The sequence below is a fragment of the Hetaerina americana genome, unplaced genomic scaffold (genome assembly GCF_022747635.1).
Source record: "Hetaerina americana unplaced genomic scaffold, ioHetAmer1.1.p SCAF_2, whole genome shotgun sequence".
NCBI lineage: Eukaryota > Metazoa > Arthropoda > Insecta > Odonata > Calopterygidae > Hetaerina > Hetaerina americana.
Genome location: NW_027286763.1, coordinates 66,013,833 through 66,033,935, shown reverse-complemented (window position 1 = coordinate 66,033,935; position 20,103 = coordinate 66,013,833). Strand labels below are relative to the sequence as shown.

The 20,103-nt window shown below is 36.3% G+C and overlaps 1 protein-coding gene across 1 annotated transcript; it reads left to right on the top strand.

The window, feature by feature from the left end:
• The first annotated feature begins 306 nt into the window (after window positions 1-306).
• Window positions 307-19,548, top strand: LOC139687760 (DDB1- and CUL4-associated factor 10 homolog). Its single transcript, XM_071585040.1, has 6 exons — window positions 307-675; window positions 805-918; window positions 1,230-1,427; window positions 1,777-1,948; window positions 11,360-11,575; window positions 15,212-19,548. The coding sequence occupies exons 1-6, from the start codon at window positions 464-466 to the stop codon at window positions 16,274-16,276; spliced, it is 1,977 nt and encodes a 658-aa protein (XP_071441141.1). The 5' UTR covers window positions 307-463; the 3' UTR covers window positions 16,277-19,548.
• The last annotated feature ends 555 nt before the right edge of the window (window positions 19,549-20,103 follow it).

Sequence of the window (20,103 nt, the reverse complement as noted above, 5' to 3'; positions counted from 1 at the left end):
ATGAAAGAGGATGAAATTCCACGATCGACAGAACAGTATGATTTATTTCGAGGATATTAGTCCATATTAAATCTTATAAAGCTGAATAACTCGATAAGAATTAAAATTTAGAAAAATCTTGGTGTATAATGTAAATAAATCGAGAAGATAAAAACATCATGAACATTTCAGGTTCCTCGTTGATTCTGGTAGTGCTACTTTAAAGAGTACGCCACAAATTCTCTATCGATAGTAATTTTCAATCGATATTTTTAGACGATACCACAATCGTTCGATAGAGCAATTCGACTTCGACAGAATGGGTATATACTTTTCATGTATGTTGTGGTTAATTTAAATTCTTCGAATTTTTTTATCGGAGAGTTTAGGACATACATTTTCATAGGAGTGAGCTGTTAATTGGCTCTCATATTGAAAGCAGGTGTTGCAAGAAGGCTTTCTAATAATCGAATTAGTAGTTGCCATGCCCGTGTATAGAAGTCTGCAAAATAAGTTTTCTATTCAGAATTCTTTGAGACAGAGGGAATTGGGGCATAAAAAGGCAATTGGTTTTGAGGATAAATTTTCCAAAAAGTTACTTTCAGCTATCTTGCCATGTACTTCTTGGAACCACTCAGACGAACTTAGACATCGCGACCATGGAGGTGTTTTCAACCTCGAATTTTCCCAAGATGGGTATGACTTTCCCATTTATCTAACAAAATGATGAGCTTCCTTAGACTTCAATTAGTTAATATAGTTAACATCATTTTTTGCGTAGTTATTTGACCACTGTTCGATGTTAACAAATTTGTTTTATTTCAGATCTCTGTTGGTGGCTGCTTGTGAAAAGAAAAGCATTTTAATGTTTGATCCATTATGCCGCCGTCTTATACATAGCATTAACAATGCACATCGTGATTGCGTGAACTGTGTCAGGTAACATGAAATGTTCTTTCATTGTCCTTTTACATATCCTGGAACTATGACTTCATGTGGCAAAAATAAATTTTTCAGCAATGTCAGTCCAAGATGTTGACAATATAAACTTGGACCAAGCCAAACTATTTATTCATAAGGTAGTATTTTTGGTGCTCGAGTTTATTGGGAGTTGATATTAGAGCCCAGATTGGGAATGGGTCAAATTGGGAGAGCTGGATAGACTCAGGGATTGGCGGAACTGTGTATCAATGACAAATGATTTTATTGTATTGAAAATCATCTTTTCGTATGATTTTTCGATTTTCTAGATTCCTTGATTCCCGAGTTTTTGCGACTTGTAGCGATGACAGCACAGTTGCTCTGTGGGATGCCCGCAATTTGAAATCACGCATACGTACTCTCTATGGTCACTCAAATTGGGTGAAAAATATTGAGTTTTCTGCTCGAGAGGATCTCCTTGTAACGTCTGGGTTTGATGGCTCCATATACACATGGGACATTAACAGGTACGTTGCATGCATGCGGTAATGTTTTCATTCCCTTTTTGATTCAATAAAACTTCCCCATCATTTTGTTATGGTTATTACCACTATGACATGCATGAGTTGTCAGCTAATAAATGCAGCTCATACCATTTATATTGAGACCGGAAATATTTTAGTACTTTGAGACAGAAAATATATTCTTGTAATTTAAAGTTACTAAGCATTTAAAAGAGACATTTGGGAGAAATTTTGAATTCACTTGCGATTGAGTGGAGCACCTTCTGTTTTCCCTAATGATATTCATTGCTTTTTAATACTACTTCGTGAAATGTTAATGAAATACTTTTGTAATAGTTCTGTTACTTTTCAGCTATACTGAAAGTGGCTTCCTATATAACCGCGTGTTTCATACAAATGGCCTGATGAGAACACGTTTGAATCCTGATGCCACCAAAATGATTATATGTACCACCGGTGGTTATCTAATTATCATACACGAACTTGATCTTCACAATCTGCCATTTGATCTCTATGGATTCAAGGTAATGTAGCTTTTCTGTTCAAATGTGCACATTTATGATTGTCAATAATTAAGTTCCTGAAACATATTATTGCGGTGAATGACGTTGAAAAGTCAAGTATGGAAATTTGAACTTTCAGGCTGCATTTAAAGTTTGATGCTGAGGTGGCCTATTTGAGAGACTTAAAAATTAATCGAACAAGTTTTTGTCCATTTTAGTCCCAACTGTTTTCTGATATGGTAGGTTTATGCATCCCTCTCCTCTCTGACATCCTTTCAAGTTTTTATTCATCTTGCGTATACTATTGCCAAAATGATAATTTAGGTTCATCATATAGAATCGATGGTTTCCGGCGTAACTTAATGGAATCAATTCATGTTGGAAATGAAAAATAGTAACTTTGTGATTCCACTTAAAAATTTTTATTATGAGATGACCCGGGTTTCAACGCTCAGCATCATCATCAGGTGACCACTCTGACGGACATGCATCTGTATATATTACACTCGCCCCTACCCATACCATCTGCCCCTGCCGCAGTGTAATATATATAAATGGATGTGTGCCAGAGTTGTCACCTGAAGATGACGTTGAACGTCGAAGCCCGGGTCGTCTCCACAAAAATTTTTCTGGGGAATCACAAAGTTACTATTTTTCATTTCCAATATGCATCACATGGATTTAAAAAATACACATATGCAGTATATTTTTCAAATGTGATTGTCACAAGATACTGCTCAATAATTGAATATAAATCTGTTTTATAACAATTTGTGTTATTCATGGAAAGAACATAAAGATACAGTAAAAAGCTAAGCTACTTAAATTAGTAAGAGTGCTTGAGAATTTTGGCCCCCACATTACTTTGGAATATATTAGTCTTTTTGTTTAATTAAGTTTTCAGTGGTGGAAATACTTTGTTGGCTGCAGCATAAAAAGGCTACTTTTAACAATTACCACCACAGCAGTAATCACCCTAAAAGTCAGTTTGATAGGTGAGGATGGAGCTCACCTGGTGCTAAACCATACAGTGTGTGAAAAGCTCGCAACATGGTAGGGGTTCGATATTGACCAAAAAATCACATTGCTTGGGTGAAGTTGAGAGGACTCAAGAGGCATCACCTGAAATTGAACTTGGAAAGTCTGATAAGATTCCCAGTATTGTACCTTTCAACTATCCCAGCCCCGTAAAATAGCAATCTGTCAAAATAAGATTGTTGCCTGATAAGTGCACATTATAGAAAACAGTTATCATAATAATCCTCAAGGGACGGGACATGATGATTTGATTGCTTTAAAAGTGTACTTTATTGGTGGACAATTTTAAGCAGGGACAATAATGTTTTGAATTAAAAGCATATGTGCATAACCATATCTACACATTTAAATTCGGGATTAACTATGCATTTTTCTTTTTGTCCCATTGCTCATTTTGATGAATGATCAACAGAAATTATAAAATATTCCTGTGAACAAATAAATGAGTATGAAAAAGAATAGATGCATTTAATGAATGGGAAAAAGTATAGTGGTATTTAATGGATGCATGTACAATTACTTCTGCTCGAATAAAAAAATTCACATTCACAAAAGTTTTGCATGCCGTTGCATGTGAAGTTTAGTTGGGGTATCATAACTGATAAATTGGTTGCAGCAGATACTAGTAGCATACTGTTGAAATAAACCTTTATTGAAAAGATGTTACAAATAAATATGCTTGACATATTTAAGAGATTGCTGCGAATAAAAACCTGATATCATTATGAATTACAGTGGCTAAAATACTCGGTTCACTCTCCTCACATTTGGTAAACCATAATTCTAAGATAATGCAAATGATTTTTTTACTCTGAAATTGTTGCATTGAAATTCATTTTAGCGGATGACTCTGTTAAAAGTTACTGTTGTGGCATCTCCTGCAGTTTCTAGGAACTTAATAATAAGTATTCAGCCTCTTTGCTGGATTTAGTAAATCATCTCAATTTAGGATTACTAGTTGTTTGTTAAATATCCTTATTGTGTGGCAAATCAAGTAGTTAATGATCAGTCATTGACATCAAGTATAGATATTTGATATATTAGCACATCCAGTGACTGTAATTTCACCAGATTTGTGTATTTATACTAGTTAATGCATGAGATTGTAATCACATAGTATTTGATGGAAATTTTCCTTGGGATTTATTTTCTGAATGGATATTTTTGAAAGACAAGAAGCTATTAGTAAATTGTTATATCTCATAAACATCAAGTGCAATGTGTGTGATAATCCACGTTTAAGATTAATAATACTTACAAAATCCCTTCTTTTATAATCAGAGGTTATATGCCCTTAATGCATTGTCATTTTACATTGTGTTTTTGCTAACCAGCATCATAGCATTTTCTGGGAGATTCTTCATGATTTGTTTTGCAAATTTTAAGATCACAGGATATTGAAATGCACCTCACTTATTCTATTTTTAGAAGTAATGTTACTTGCAAGAATTTTTAACTCTGAAAGTGAAATGAAGTCATTTTCACGTGTTGTTAGCACACATTAAACAATGTTATTGCTAAATAAAACAGTTTCTGGCATCACTTGGTGGAAATTCTTCATATTGAAATTAAAATGTAGATATATCTGTCTTAAAACCTGCTAAATGCACTGAAGAATGATACATTATTGACGGGAAATAATGAGTTGTTCAAGAGTAAAAAAGGGAGCATGTGAAAAGGTCAGAAGTAAGATATATGAGGGTTATATGTGCCAGATCATAGTTAAAAGTGAATCCCATACAGCGAAAGATGAGAAGGCAATGAAGATGCTTAAGTGGGGACTGAAATACTTGAGAGTAAAATAAATTATGATAGCCCATAAAAAATAAGGCAGTTTACTAGAAGGGAGCTCTAACAGCTTGCAGCACAATCAGGAAACAATATATTAAATTATATACTTGAAGTGTCCTTCTATATAGTGGTGATGCAGAGTAAATGACAGGGGTGGAATTGTGAAAATGATTTTACTGAAGAATGATGAAGATCAGATCAACATTTTTAAACATCAACATTTAAATGCTGATGTAAAAGAAGTGTGCATATATTGCAAATTAAGGGAACAGAATTTCAGAATAAAGAAGCTTAATGTCAAATTCCGAAGAAACTGCGGGAGATGCCGCAACAGTAACTTTTAACGGAGTCATCCGCTAATGTGCATTTTAATGCAACAATTTCAGAGCGTAAAAATCATTCGCCTTGACTGGGACTCGAACCCAGATCCCTCAATATCCGGTCGAGTGCTTTAGCCACTTAAGCTACCGAGGCGTCCTCTTAAACTCTGAAATTTTGGGGCTTTTAAAGGAACTAGATGTTATGACGAAATACCGTACATACAATGTCACATGCATTCGTAGTCGTGCGCGAGGCGCCACTGTCCACGAGGTTAAAAGCCAACTTTAAACACGTATGGTGTTTTCCCTTTGACAAATTCCGAAGAAACTGCGGGAGATGCCGCAACAGTAACTTTTAACGGAGTCATCCGCTAATGTGCATTTTAATGCAACAATTTCAGAGCGTAAAAATCATTCGCCTTGACTGGGACTCGAACCCAGATCCCTCAATATCCGGTCGAGTGCTTTAGCCACTTAAGCTACCGAGGCGTCCTCTTAAACTCTGAAATTTTGGGGCTTTTAAAGGAACTAGATGTTATGACGAAATACCGTACATACAATGTCACATGCATTCGTAGTCGTGCGCGAGGCGCCACTGTCCACGAGGTTAAAAGCCAACTTTAAACACGTATGGTGTTTTCCCTTTGACAAATTCCGAAGAAACTGCGGGAGATGCCGCAACAGTAACTTTTAACGGAGTCATCCGCTAATGTGCATTTTAATGCAACAATTTCAGAGCGTAAAAATCATTCGCCTTGACTGGGACTCGAACCCAGATCCCTCAATATCCGGTCGAGTGCTTTAGCCACTTAAGCTACCGAGGCGTCCTCTTAAACTCTGAAATTTTGGGGCTTTTAAAGGAATTAGATGTTATGACGAAATACCGTACATACAATGTCACATGCATTCGTAGTCGTGCGCGAGGCGCCACTGTCCACGAGGTTAAAAGCCAACTTTAAACACGTATGGTGTTTTCCCTTTGACAAATTCCGAAGAAACTGCGGGAGATGCCACAACAGTAACTTTTAACGGAGTCATCCGCTAATGTGCATTTTAATGCAACAATTTCAGAGCGTAAAAATCATTCGCCTTGACTGGGACTCGAACCCAGATCCCTCAATATCCGGTCGAGTGCTTTAGCCACTTAAGCTACCGAGGCGTCCTCTTAAACTCTGAAATTTTGGGGCTTTTAAAGGAACTAGATGTTATGACGAAATACCGTACATACAATGTACGGTATTTCGGATTAAAATTTCAGAGTTTAAGAGGACGCCTCGGTAGCTTAAGTGGCTAAAGCACTCGACCGGATATTGAGGGATCTGGGTTCGAGTCCCAGTCAAGGCGAATGATTTTTACGCTCTGAAATTGTTGCATTAAAATGCACATTAGCGGATGACTCCGTTAAAAGTTACTGTTGCGGCATCTCCCGCAGTTTCTTCGGAATTTGTCAAAGGGAAAACACCATACGTGTTTAAAGTTGGCTTTTAACCTCGTGGACAGTGGCGCCTCGCGCACGACTACGAATGCATGTGACATTGTATGTACGGTATTTCGTCATAACATCTAGTTCCTTTAAAAGCCCCAAAATTTCAGAGTTTAAGAGGACGCCTCGGTAGCTTAAGTGGCTAAAGCACTCGACCGGATATTGAGGGATCTGGGTTCGAGTCCCAGTCAAGGCGAATGATTTTTACGCTCTGAAATTGTTGCATTAAAAAGCTTAATGTCATTCTGGCTTAAAGGAAGGATACTTATGTCAGAAAGAGCTTAAGACACAATTAATGGAAGGAGGCAGTCCTCAAGGGAAAAGTGTGCAGGAAATACTATGGAAAACAACCCTTAATGAAATCGGTAAAACAAATGACAGCAGACTTCGAAGAGAAGAAATGTGTTGGGAGGTGGTTAGTCAATGGAAACATTTGGTGGAAAACTGCATCAAATTAATATTAAGAATACTGACTAGTATTTATGTTACAAAAAAAGATGTTTCATGTAGCCTCTATAATACTTAGCTAGTATTTGATTGTTATTTTAATAATTCAGATGCACAAATATTGCCTTGCAGCAAAAGAATAATTTAAAAAGGAGGAACAAATTCTGGAATTTATTGTAATAATGCTTGGTTTTTGTTTAATGAAATGGAAATTATACAAATGTGGTAATAGACATGTCCACTGAGAGCACCCTAAAGCACATGCTTTCATTTTTAGCAACTAAAATGGCTTATTTCTTCAAAGTTTTTCATGTTTAACTCCCTAATGCTTTTTCAGTGAATGAATCTATATATGAATCTGTAACTTCCAGTGAAAATGTATCAGATTTAAATGCAGATAATGTAAATAATGCTAATGTGTCACTTTTGACGTCAGCAATCCCACTAATGATTCTATTATTCTAGACGATTATCTATACTAGTGGTGATGACAACCCTCATCAAAAGTTTTAGTTAATGATAAACTTACTCCTAATAAACAATCCCTTGATGTTTATTATCACGAAGAACTACCGATTGTAAAAGAGATATGAAACTTAAGATGTCGATGAGGATCATGGCATGTCTTTTTAGAATATAGTAGACAAGCATTCCATGAGCAGCTAGGTAGACATTTTTGGAGTTGGTTGCACATATATGCGGGAGTGTGACTTTTGGGTAAAAAACTGCATGAAAACGTGTGCGTGTGGAATAAAGTAAAGTATGTGGGGTGAATTTGAATGCTCTGAAGCTTCTTTAAAGGCACATGATTTTTCTCAAAGGTTTTGTGCTTATTTATGTTTCCATTTACATATGGTAGTGATTTCTAGTACATCCCCTGTGATGACTCACCCTCAGTTGGCCTTAAAAATTAATTGAATGTGAATATTGATCGTACAGATCTTGAAACTGCTTCTCCTAGCTTCAATCTCTCCAAAAAATGTAAATGACACACCCTGAAGACTTTCCCGTAAATGATAAGGTATATTTTTGATTTAAGTTTCATGAAAGGTAGCAGAATACTTTAAGAGGAATTAATGGGTAGATTTGTGTATTTAAAGTACATAGCAATCCTGATTCTGCCAATGTTGTAAATAAATTGAGTAAGTTGAGCGCATGGTATCTCACTGTAGATTACAACTAAAAGAGTCATGTTGTTGATGTCTATGCAATGGAAAACTAACTACAGACTGCTTTATAATAAATCTGGAAGCACTGCTGTCAATAGGTACGTTCATGCATCGTATGCCTGTGATTTAGAAGACTAATGGTTACACACTAGATTTTTTTTACCATTGGGAAATACGACTTTCAGTGGGTAGTAGTGGAAAAGTTATGGTGTTGTCCATACATTTTTTATTAAGTAGCTCTTTTTGAGCATAAGGGGAAGTAAATGGTGGCCTAACTTCTTGAATCACATCACTGTCTTTAAATAATAGGATAAAACATACTAGGAAAGTCAGCCAGATCTTCAGTTTTACCTGAGAGTTGCTAGTATATCAATATTCTTATTGAATGAAGTCATTTTTGGTATTATTTCATGCAATTTTTCTGATGGGAAGGTTAAGAAGTGTTTGTTGAGGGTTTAAGACAACATGAAGGGCTTGAAGGATAGGCAGGAAAAGATTGCGTAATGCCTCAAGCAGGGTAAATTAACCCCTTGGTGTGGTTCTCAGTACGCGGTAAGGCACAGTCGGCAGGTCTCAGTCATGGATCTCCATACATCCCCCACTCAACTTTCTCGGTTTTGAATTTTTTCTGCGGCGCCATCAAATTTTTTTAATATCTATGGTTGCCCTTGGCCTCTTAGATAATGATTCTTCCTAATCGTTCTGTTTCGGCTGCATGAAAAGGCACTCTATAAGGAAGATAAATCTAACAAGTCTTTCCTTATGAGGTAAGTGAGTTCTTTGCATTTAGGCTTTGTCCTCATGTTCTGTCTGTTTTTATTGCTTTATATGATCTCCCTATCTAATTTCTCTAGAACCATTCGTGCATCATTCTTTCTTTTTGTTTATATTGGTCATAACAGTTGCGAGGGCAAAAGGCCTCACCACCGTCTATAGTCTCAGTTGTTTGATTGCTCTTTTGAGAAAAAGAAGTAAAAACGCCTTGTATATGAACCCCCATAATGGATTCGAAGATGGATAAGCTTTTTTTGAGTGAAGATAATATAGAGAATTTAGTCGAACATTTGGACGGAGAAAGAGAAGTGAATATGATAGTGCAAGTTCAAGTGAGGAAGTTTGGTCGAGAGGCACTTCATTGAAAAGCAGGCTTATATATAGAGGATTATTTCAAATTATATCACACAAAACTTCTAGAACGGAGGTTCGGAACTTAAGGCGAATAAAGGAGTGAAAATATAAAATATAACGTAAGTAAAATTTTTACAGAGTAGAATAAGCAATTTAATGTAAGGTAAATAAAAAAAATATTTAGATTAAATATTTAAAAAGATAGAAATTATTTCCAACAATGCTGCAACAGGGAGATATTAAAAAAAAAATTAAATGCCACGAGTGGAGACCAAGCATTTAAATACCTATACTGGCTTGAGGGGTAAATTGTGTATAAGGTTTTCCAGGAATCTGGCTGTATGTATTACCATTTGGATTGTTCCCATGGGGAAGACCTGTTTGAAAATAGTAAAAATTTTCCTCTCTTGAGAGATTTTTTCTATATGGTTTACCCAGCTTCAGGAGAGACCACATTAGGCATGATTATTTCTACAAAATTCTTAGTTTCAGAGAGAATTACCTAGTCATGCTGTCTCATGAAGCAGTATGACAGTGAGGTGCACTATGGATTTTATTGAGCATGGGAGCTTGTGTATAGGAGGTATATATCTTGCCAACCTGTTGAATCTGATCTGACAATGTATTTACAATCTCCAAATGTGTCATCCATTTGGCTAGAATTCTGCTGATGTACATGATAGGTATGTCAGGTTGTTGCTTGTTCATTTCTTTTCACTGGGGTGGTCAGGGATGCCATGTAGTGTGTATAGAGAGGCAGGTAACCCTGGGAGGGCTCAGCCAGTGCCTGTTATGCAGTTATCTTCCTCCCCAACGTTTTCTCCTTTCATTATAAGGAATTCACTGCTAGGGGATTCCGCCTTTACAGACATTTCCCAATTGACCCGGAAAATGTCATCTAGTGCTATTATTCCCTGACTTATCACTAATTGTGAAAAGTTGTTGCAAATGATTCCTCAGTGGAATCATATCATATCCATGTAGAACATTAATAATGGATGATTTCCACATTTTTCAGGCTGCGTCCGCATATGTCGTTTAAATTTAAAAACTTTTACCGCACTTCACCCAAAAACTTCATGTTGATTCGTTGCTCTGTGATTTTGTCAATTTCCAGTTTTGACAAACAGTAAAAACAAGGACAATAGAAACTAACATAACTGGCACCATACGCACAACTTGATGATGCGCCAAGTACAGACGGCTCATTGGGTCTCAGGCGACTTGTGCCGCTAGTGGGTGGGGCTATAGTCCACACATCATGGCCACCAGATTGCTTCTGTTTGCACATTTATTGCACAGACCGCATATACCATTTCTATGCTACTCTTTTCGAGTGTTTCACCCAGTCGAATGATTTTTACGCTCTGAAATTGTTGCATTGTAATGCACATTTAGCGGATAACTCCGTTAAAAGCTACTGTCATGGCATCTCCTGCAGTTTCTTGGAATATATTATTTCTATAGACATTTAGGACAATTATACAAAATCCAAATTTTGTGGTGACATGTGTGCATGCATTTTATTTATGAGTATAAATATTTCCTTTTTGAACTCCTACAATTAGGTAAATGCATTTTGTATATATAATAGGTCCATGCAAAGATGACAATTATTTAAATGCCCTATTGTAAGTAAATACTATTTATTAAAACAATATTTTCATGTGGGATTCATAGTGAACATTTTTTATACCTATCTGAAGTTCCATTGAAGGCTCATGACAAAGGGAAAACCTATCATACAGGAACAACTTGAATTAGGATTGAGAAGGGAAATGATAAGTCAGAGGGGCGATGTGCCATATAGTACCATGCGCATAATATTATAACATGAAATGGGAACATAACAACTCTCCCTGTGGTTGGATAAAACCAATGACATTTAGCCAAAAGGCGGAAATTCCCATAACCTTCAGTGGGGTATTTAGAATCAAGGATGGAAGTGTGGGCTCTTAAATGGGTAAAATTACAGAAACATTGAATGCAGTTGTGCCTGTCATTTTATTAGTACCATATTACTGCTCTTTGACATTGCTTCTGTGTTTAATTTCAGCCCAACATGTACCGATTGATGCAACTCTCTCAAGCAACAATACCAATGGCAGTCCGTTTCAACCACCTGTTTTCTCGCTGGCGCCGACGCAATAGAGTTGAATTTGTGACTGATTTTCCTGTTAATGATGATGCAGAGGTTGTGTCTTCCTTGCAAGTTCATCCTCAGGGTTGGTCAGTGCTATCACGCAATATCAGCAATGATGAAAGCTCGGAGGTAAAGCATTATCCTTATTTTTATTGATTTTCATAATAAATAATGACATGATGAAGGAGGTCCTCGAAGTTAGTTCATTGGTTTATCACTATTGGCATGAAAGCACAATTAAATGATACCATGGTTCTAGCTTTATTGTATTACTGCATGCTTAGTATGCCAAAAGGATGTATGGGTACCTGATCCTTCCATACTGCCCAAATTGTCATCTACTGATGAAGTAGTGTTTTCAGTATAATGCATGTAAATACCACCTTATTCAAATTTAATATTGTTAACATAATTATTATTAATAAACTTAACTGCCTCAGGCTTCACAATTTGGGAGTTGTGAACATTCAAATTAAAGCTAAGATGCAATAGTACTTTTCTACAGATGTTTATTGGTAAAATACATTTCACTGTAGTATGCCATCACCAGTTACAAAGAAATCATTAAGTTTTGGTATATATTCATAAAATTAGGGTGGGAGTTTTTTACATGGCCAGCAAGGGTAGGAGCAGGCCCTCAGACCTCTAATTTTCCTGGAAATTTGGTAGTTATTGTCCCCTTAACTGTCTGATCACTTTATGTCTTCCTTTTAGGTGTAGATGACCAATAGTTAATGAGATAATCATGTTTAAGTGGAGCAAAAAGTGTGCAGATGACTGATGTCATATTATCATGGTAAATGGAAGTAAGCATTGTGATGCAGTGCTGATGTTTTTGGTTGCGATTGCAAAGTTTTCAATTACTATGTTGCCTGAGTTATAATTTTTCAGATTATTATGTTTTGTTTTTGCTCATTTTTTTGTGAAGCCTTATTATTAATTTTATTGGTTTCAATTTTAATATAGAATGTTTTCTATCTTTTGAGTGATGGATTTGAGCTTCATATATATACTATATTTCTTCGAATCTAAGACGCACCTTTTTAAGTATGTCTTCCCTAAAAAAAATCGGGGTGAGTCTTGGAATGGTGAGCATCTTAAATTCTCAGGCTAAGATCGGATGTAAGAATGGGTGAGAGATGACATATGCAACCTGCACAATTGCACTGTGTTACTCCCGGACGTCACAGCGCTGTGCCAGTACACGTGTAAGCTTATTACAAGGAGGCTTAAAGGAAATGAAGCATGTCTTAGTTTTTGATTGCAAAAGGAACTATAGCTATAGCACATTAATGGAAAATTTAGTACAAGGTAATGTCATTGTTGAGGTTGCTTCGATTCATTGTTTCGATGCAATGTTAGTTAACCTCCTTAATCGTCTATCTGAGGTGCTAGACGAAATCACTTTACTCCCTTTCAGCATCTGAACAGAGTAAATATGTATGCAAACGTGTGTTGTGAAGCTTGAGGAAGGGACAGACCAGGTAAAAACCTACGGGTATTGAAAATACAGATGTACTTTCATCATCCATCTCCCGAAGGACGTCATCTTCAATGCCATCCATCTTGTTCCTGATATAGCACTTCTTGAAAGTCTTCACGATATTTCCTTGGAAAGGGTTCTCCAAGCCGCAGAAGCCCATCGTGCAACTTTGTGAGGAGAAGCTCATTTGATTTTTTCTGTTAGAAGTTAACTCATGTTCAGGTGCAGACAACCATGAAGTGTACTGTTTTCAAAGTCAGTTCTTGAATGGCTTATTATCACCAACTTCCATCAGTTGCAAAACAGATGTCATTCCCACAGGAATGACCGCAAGTTCTGACTTCATCATTCTGATTTTATCTTTCATGACATTGGTAAGATGGCGAAGGAAAAAGTCCAGTGCAAGCATAGAGAGCTGATTCAAACAGGCACCTGGTCTGCATTCCCACGCGGTGTTTAACCAGTCAGTCTTCTGTCATCCAGCCTTTTTCTTGGGCTTGAACGATGACATCTTTTGGGAACACCCATCCATTCTGGATCGTTTTTTTTCTTAACATAAGAAATGATGGCAACTTACAACCGTCAGATGTAGTGACCAACATCACTCACTTGTAGTGACCAACATTACTGTCACTTGTAGTTTTTCATGCCCTGTTGTCTTCAGAAGAACTTCTTTGACCCCATTTCTCTCAAGCATGTACTTAGGTGGCATATCTAAGTAAATTGCCATCTCGTCTGCATTAGCCATCTACCCCAGCATGAAATTCCCTTCCTTTCGAAGGTGTTTGTGTTTATGCTAAGACACTAATTTGTAAAAAGAGACGTTTCAGGCGTGATATGGTGGAATATCATGATTAATTAAAAATAGCAATTTTCCACAAAAATAAAATTTAATGCGACCGGTTTCAATGTTACTACATCATCATCATCACCCATTCTGCCTTCCACCTTCCCCCCTCTTCCCCTCTTTTCCTCCACCCTCCCCTTACTTGCCTTTAATCATATATATACTGGACTCTGAGGTTTAACTATCACCTGATGATGATGTAGTAACATTGAAACCGGTCGCATTAAATTTTATTTTTGTGGAAAATTGCTATTTTTAATTAACACTAATTTGTGTTCGAAGTCTGCCGGGAGTTTCTGACTAATCGATGTTTGCTGCCGCAATGCTAGCCCTGTTCGTTGCATGAATCGTAATACCGATCCTTGACTGGCGCAAAATTATGTGTGGGGATACCCAAAGATCTTACTTTGTTTTTGGCTTCTTGTCGCAGTTGGTGATAGCTCACAAAAAATCTGCCTTTCTGCCTCATGTCAAATTATTGCAACACTTCTGCGTTGAACTCATGGATCTTCCATATTGTGGCCTAGTGAACTTCTTTCACGAAGACTTGCATTCCTAAAAATCGATCTTTTTCTGATGCCATTGTTTTACACCGCACTGGTTTGCTACAAATCTTGGAGCTGCTCATCTGTTCCCATTTTCTTCCACGAACAAGATAACTTGCCTTTTGAACTTTGCGGTCTACAATTCTCGTCAACCCATGCTAGATCTCAGTTCTTCATCCATTGGTGATCGCCCTGCTCTCAGGATGCTATCTAATCAAATATGAGACTGAATCTTGCCATTGAACAGTCAAGATCAATGTGGTCTAAAATACTTATTAATGCAGTCTTCTAGCTTGTTTCTTCAAACTGGATGATGGTGTCAAAACTCAAAAATAATTTGAGTCCAAAAAATAAATTGTGAGAGCTTTATCAGAGATTTTATCTCTGTCTACATTTACTCTTACGTATGTTATGTTTACAATCTCTGTAAAAAAAAGACAACATGAAATTTCCTGCAATGCAACTCCTCAAGGTGTTCTTTTGAAGTTACCAAGGATGAGAGTGCCTTCTGGTGCATTTGGATTCTTGACATCATTGTATTTGTTGGACAGCAGTCTACACGGCTGCTTTTGGCATAAGGAATAATCAAGGATATTTTAAAACACTGCATGAATGAAATTGTTCTTAAACATTTTAATGCAAATAGAGGAATGCAATATAGATTTTTTAGATTTTAGTCAAAATTTCACATAAACCCTGGCAGTTAAGTGAGAAATAATATAAACATGCTGATGAAAACAAGCCTGCAATTTTTTCTGTACTTTTTAATGGTGAATTTTATGATGTGTGAATCAGGTCTCAGTAAGAAATCATGATTTTATGAACTTATGGTAATGCCTAGTTTGTTTACAGCTCCATAATTTATATTTTCTCTTCTTTATTCTTTCCAGTGGAGTTGTGTGCATGATATACAAGAAAGGGATCCTGAAAGTGATGAGGAGGAATCAGACTCCGTTGAACAAGAAACAAAAAAAGAAACAGGCCCCATTGGTGAATGTGGTTTCAGTCAAGTAGGGAGGCCTGTTAACTCATCTAGTCTACTTGTTTACAGAGCCTCAGCTAGTTCCAGACCTACGCTACCAAATCAGCATTATCCTAGATCAAGAGATGCTGTCCCTATGTTTCCCTTCTGCCCCCATTTGCACTCAACCTTTGCTGGCCCATCAAGACCTTCTTCTAGAGATACCGCCACCACAAGACGTCCTAGACTGTCTGTGAATCCCAACCATTACCTGGAATCCAGTCAGAGCATACCTTCTTCAGATGTGTGGGAAGCAGTTTTGGCCATTAGGGATGCAAGAATGTTAAGGGAAAATAGGGGTAGAAATACTTGGGATGCACGATGGACCTTCAGTAGACCCAATGCTGGTGCAATTGAGTTAGGACCAATGGGACGATCTGGTAGAGGAATAGCCCCCAGTAGGGTTGTAGTGCAGGCGCACAGCTCATCTGCTGGTGTAAACAGCAGCCCACCAGAATCTTCCCCGAGTAGAGCTGCTAGGACAAATCGTCAATTTGGTCATCGAATGATGCCAGATGAATCGGGCAACAGTGATGAAATCATGGAAGAATTTGAATTTAGGGGATTTTCTGATCCTGGTCTGGAAGTGGTCCCACCAACTGAGACAAAAATACACAAAAATGTCAATCGGCTTACTCATTATTGTGAAGAACCTAATGTTGGTCGGGGTTTCATTAAAGAACTGTGCTTTGGAGCTGGAGGTCGGCTTGTGTGTTCTCCATATGGTTTAGGGGTACGTTTGTTGGCTTTCTCTCCTGAATGCTCAGAGTTGTCCACAGTTGTTCCTCCAAATCCACCAATTAAATTGCATGAGCTGGCCACTAACATCTGTCATAATGATATAGTGGTCAGCACCAAATTTTCCCCTACTCATTGCCTTCTTGTGTCTGGGTGCCTCAAAGGAAAAATTGTGTGGCATCAACCAATTCTTTAAATGTGATATGTGAATGTAGCCATAGATCTGTTTTCATGTTTTTTAAATATTGGGTCTTTGTGTTTGTACTTAAAGAAAGGAATCCATATACTTAAAACCATTATAGAACACCAATTCCGTATAACTTAATTCAGGAATTAGTACAGGTGTCCCTGGCTTACACGCTTATGCAGATACACATGGTCATGAATATACTTCAAAACTTATTGTTTTGTATCAATAAAAATTGAATTTTTATGTAGAAGCCACATTTATTTTGACAGGCTCCAAAAAGTTTGTGTTACTTGCATTTTAAGGAACATCATGCAGGATGGACTAACGAAAACAAAATCTTCACCAATATTGAATGTAAAACTTTTTATTTGAAAAACAATGTATTGGAAACCACATTTTTCTTAAGGGAATGAAATTGCTTATGATTGGTCATGTTAGTTTTTAACATTTGAAATGAATGATAAATGACAAAACACATGCATTGATTTTTTCCCGTTTTAGATGCTAATGGGAGAAAGGGCTGAAGAATTTGAATCAATAACTACAACAAAGGGCTTATAAAAGTTCCTTTCATTTATTTTTAGAGTTAAATGCAAGTGCTTAAAAGTAGTGCATTATCCACTTGGAATTGTAGGGATAATGCTTTAACTGACATTATAAATGGTTATGGTTAGAAATTTCATCAGCCGTCATCTAATAGGTGATGAAGTTTCAAACCATGACTTCAGCTCTAATTAATGCTTGCAATATGTATCCTATGTTCTTGAATTTGACAAATATTCTCAAGGCATCTTCTCATCAAGATAATATTTCAATATCCAAGTGCCGGATCTTTTGCTTTCAATTTTGTGAATTTTTTGAAACCATATTTCATTGGTTCTTATCTTTTGTAATGGAGTTTTTGGTAACTAGTGGTTTATCACTGATAAAGTGACTTATTATTTTCGTTTTACAAAAAATGTGAATTTGAGAAAGCAGGGTGTATGGGCCACATAAACATTCAGTTGATAAATTTAATCTTTAAAACATAAGTATCTGCAGAGAGAACTAACTATGTAAGTTGGGGATTCACTGTAATTGTCAAATTTTTGTCTTTTAAGATCAGCTTTCTGGAGAAAACAGATGGTATCTCTGGCTCCCTTAATGTATCCAGATTCAATATATAGAATTAGAGCATTACATATTCTAAATTCTGAATGTTGCCTTGTTTGTTTTTGTTGAAATGGAAATTGTGGAGTCCATATTGATGTATATAAAAGTATATATGCATAAAAATTAAAAATATTGGTGAATACTGAAATTTTTTAGTTTTCTACCCAGTGATTCCACCCATCCACAGGAATTAATCTGAAGATTTGTTTTGGTGGGTGTTGGTAGGTTTCACAATTAACTGAAGACTGGAGGCACTTGAACTTTGCAGAAGGGGCCAGTTCTATCCTGCGTCACCATTTGGTCTTCTACCAAATTCTAGTAAATATAAAATGGCAGCACTGGGCTTTTAGATGGTTTTGTGCAAAGGCATGGCCCAGGTTTTTTTACTAGGGACCCTAAGACTAGTAGATGAATACAATACTCCCTTCAGTCGAAGGATCCTAGGTGATGATCTCAGACAATCCCATCTAAAAATTCCAAGTCTCATTGAATTCCATGGTGGCATTATGGTGAGAAATGGTCCCAATATCCTAAAATGTGAATTTCAAATGCCTTCAAGTTTACAGTGATCACTGCTCAGACGTGTCAAAGCCAACCTTCAGGTTGGTAACTATAGTAGAAGTAATGATAACCAGTGTGTAACTACAGTATTCATTAAATATGCTTCAGTCATATGTTTATATCTTCCATATTATTTTCTAAAGAATATTTTATAATTTAAAATGTGTGCGCATAGCTGAAATGGAAGAAAATATTAAATGTGATGGAATCTCATAGCTATTAATATCAGTTGATGCTAATTAGAACACTTACGTGAATGCAATGTCATGCACTATTCAGGAATCTCTTGCAGTTACCTATTTTAATAATTTCTTTTTTCTGCAATTGCATAAAGGTACCTAGCTGTTCCTCAGTGGTACTTTCAGAATTTGAAAATCAAAAGGTGAAGTGCTAAATGTTTCAATACTCAACTTTAAACTTGGATTAGAATGCATTTTCTGTGTGGACAGGGCTATTATGCTACATTTATTGTTCCTATGAGTACACCTGTCTTGAGGTACTTCTTCATTTGACAGTGGAACATGTGTTGTGTATATACATGTTTTGTTACATTTGTTGTTCCACTGGAGGAACAAAGTTTTGCAGTTCCCCTAATTGTAATATTTATTTTGGTGTATAGGGATTTGTTTTGAGTCTTCATTAAAATTGAGCCCTTGATTGACTGTTATATGTGCTGAAATGTCAGTATTCATGCGTAAATACTCATTGATTGAATAGATAAGCCAGAAAATAATTCATTATTGAAAATAGTGTTCTGGATTTATTATCTTTGAACTACTGACAAACACTGTGGTATTTGTTAAAAGTATCTTCTATTATTATCACATTAAGGTTGTATTTTTTATTTCACTTTCAATCTTATTTCTATATTGTTTATATATTAGCTTCCTTTTATGTGTGCTTTCACATTGTATGATGAAGTAATTGTTAAATGTTCTGCTGAGTAGCCATGTTTATCGTTTTTCTGGTGTCCACTTGATCTCAGCTTATTCCCTACAAAATACATGCATTGAATTAGTTACCTTGGAATTAAGTTTATGACTCATATACCCATCCACTGTTTATTATTTCACTGGGATGTATGAAATATGTAAGTTTGTGCTCTTCTCCCTTGATGTGTGCTTACTGTGAGGTTGTACGGGCTATGTAACATAGCAGCATGAGTTAGTGGTACTTCCATGGTTGTTTTGGAGTCTCCCTAAAAATAATATTTACCCTTTGCCATCTGACCTTCATGGTTGGATAAAATATGAAATGGCTGCTTAAAGAAGCAAGAGAGTTAAACATTAGTTCATAAATATGATTTTATGGGTTGTCTTTAACATTTGCTCATGAAAAAATCTTAATTGTTCTGCCTGTTTGGCAGATGCATTACAAATTCTTAGAATGTTTATGTAGTTGACATACTTTTTTGACAATTAACCAAACATGAATGCTGAAACTTGAAGTAAAAGTTGCTTGTCCAATCTAATTGTAATGGAATTTGGACTAGGCATCCTGAATATTCTGAGGGCATGAAATTAATGTGAATTGGAAGTGTAACTGATATTTTCTGAATCCAAGGAGAGGTAGTTGTAATTAAATAAAAATCATCTTTACTTTGGATGTTTTTTCTCTGCATTGTTGCTGATTGGATGGCCAGGGTGGCTCATGTCTTGTGAGGAAACGAGAGATCTTAGGTAAACATTCTTGGTGGGAATATGGGTGTTATGATATTAATTCTTATGTTTCTTTGTTCCTTAAGATGCAAAGATCATCTGAAATTCAAAAATTGATTCTAACTAATATGTTATACTTACAATTTTAAGAATTTTCTTATATATAGATCATTCACATGGTTATATTAAAAAAACATAAGCTTTTGGTACACTGCTGAGCCTGAAGTAAAAGTGGGTTTCGATGTGTGAATTTCAATCTTTGGCTTAACCATTGACAATTAGGACATTTCTAATCTGCAGACTGAATGTGAGAAATTAATATACTGGGCTAAATGAGTTGACCTCTTTTATAAAAAAACCATAAACACAGTTGTAAAGCCAAAGTTTGGTTTGATGGGGGATGGTTAAGTTAACCTGGTACTAAACCCAAAGGTGTGTGAAATTTACACATCATAGCAAGGG

Bases quoted from the DNA above. Each gene is read 5' to 3' on its own strand.
- LOC139687760 (XM_071585040.1), top strand. From the start codon at position 464: ATGCCCGTGTATAGAAGTCTGCAAAATAAGTTTTCTATTCAGAATTCT. The intron at 1,428-1,776 runs GTACGTTGCATG...GTTACTTTTCAG, and splicing joins TACACATGGGACATTAACAG to CTATACTGAAAGTGGCTTCC. The intron at 11,576-15,211 runs GTAAAGCATTAT...TATTCTTTCCAG, and splicing joins GCAATGATGAAAGCTCGGAG to TGGAGTTGTGTGCATGATAT.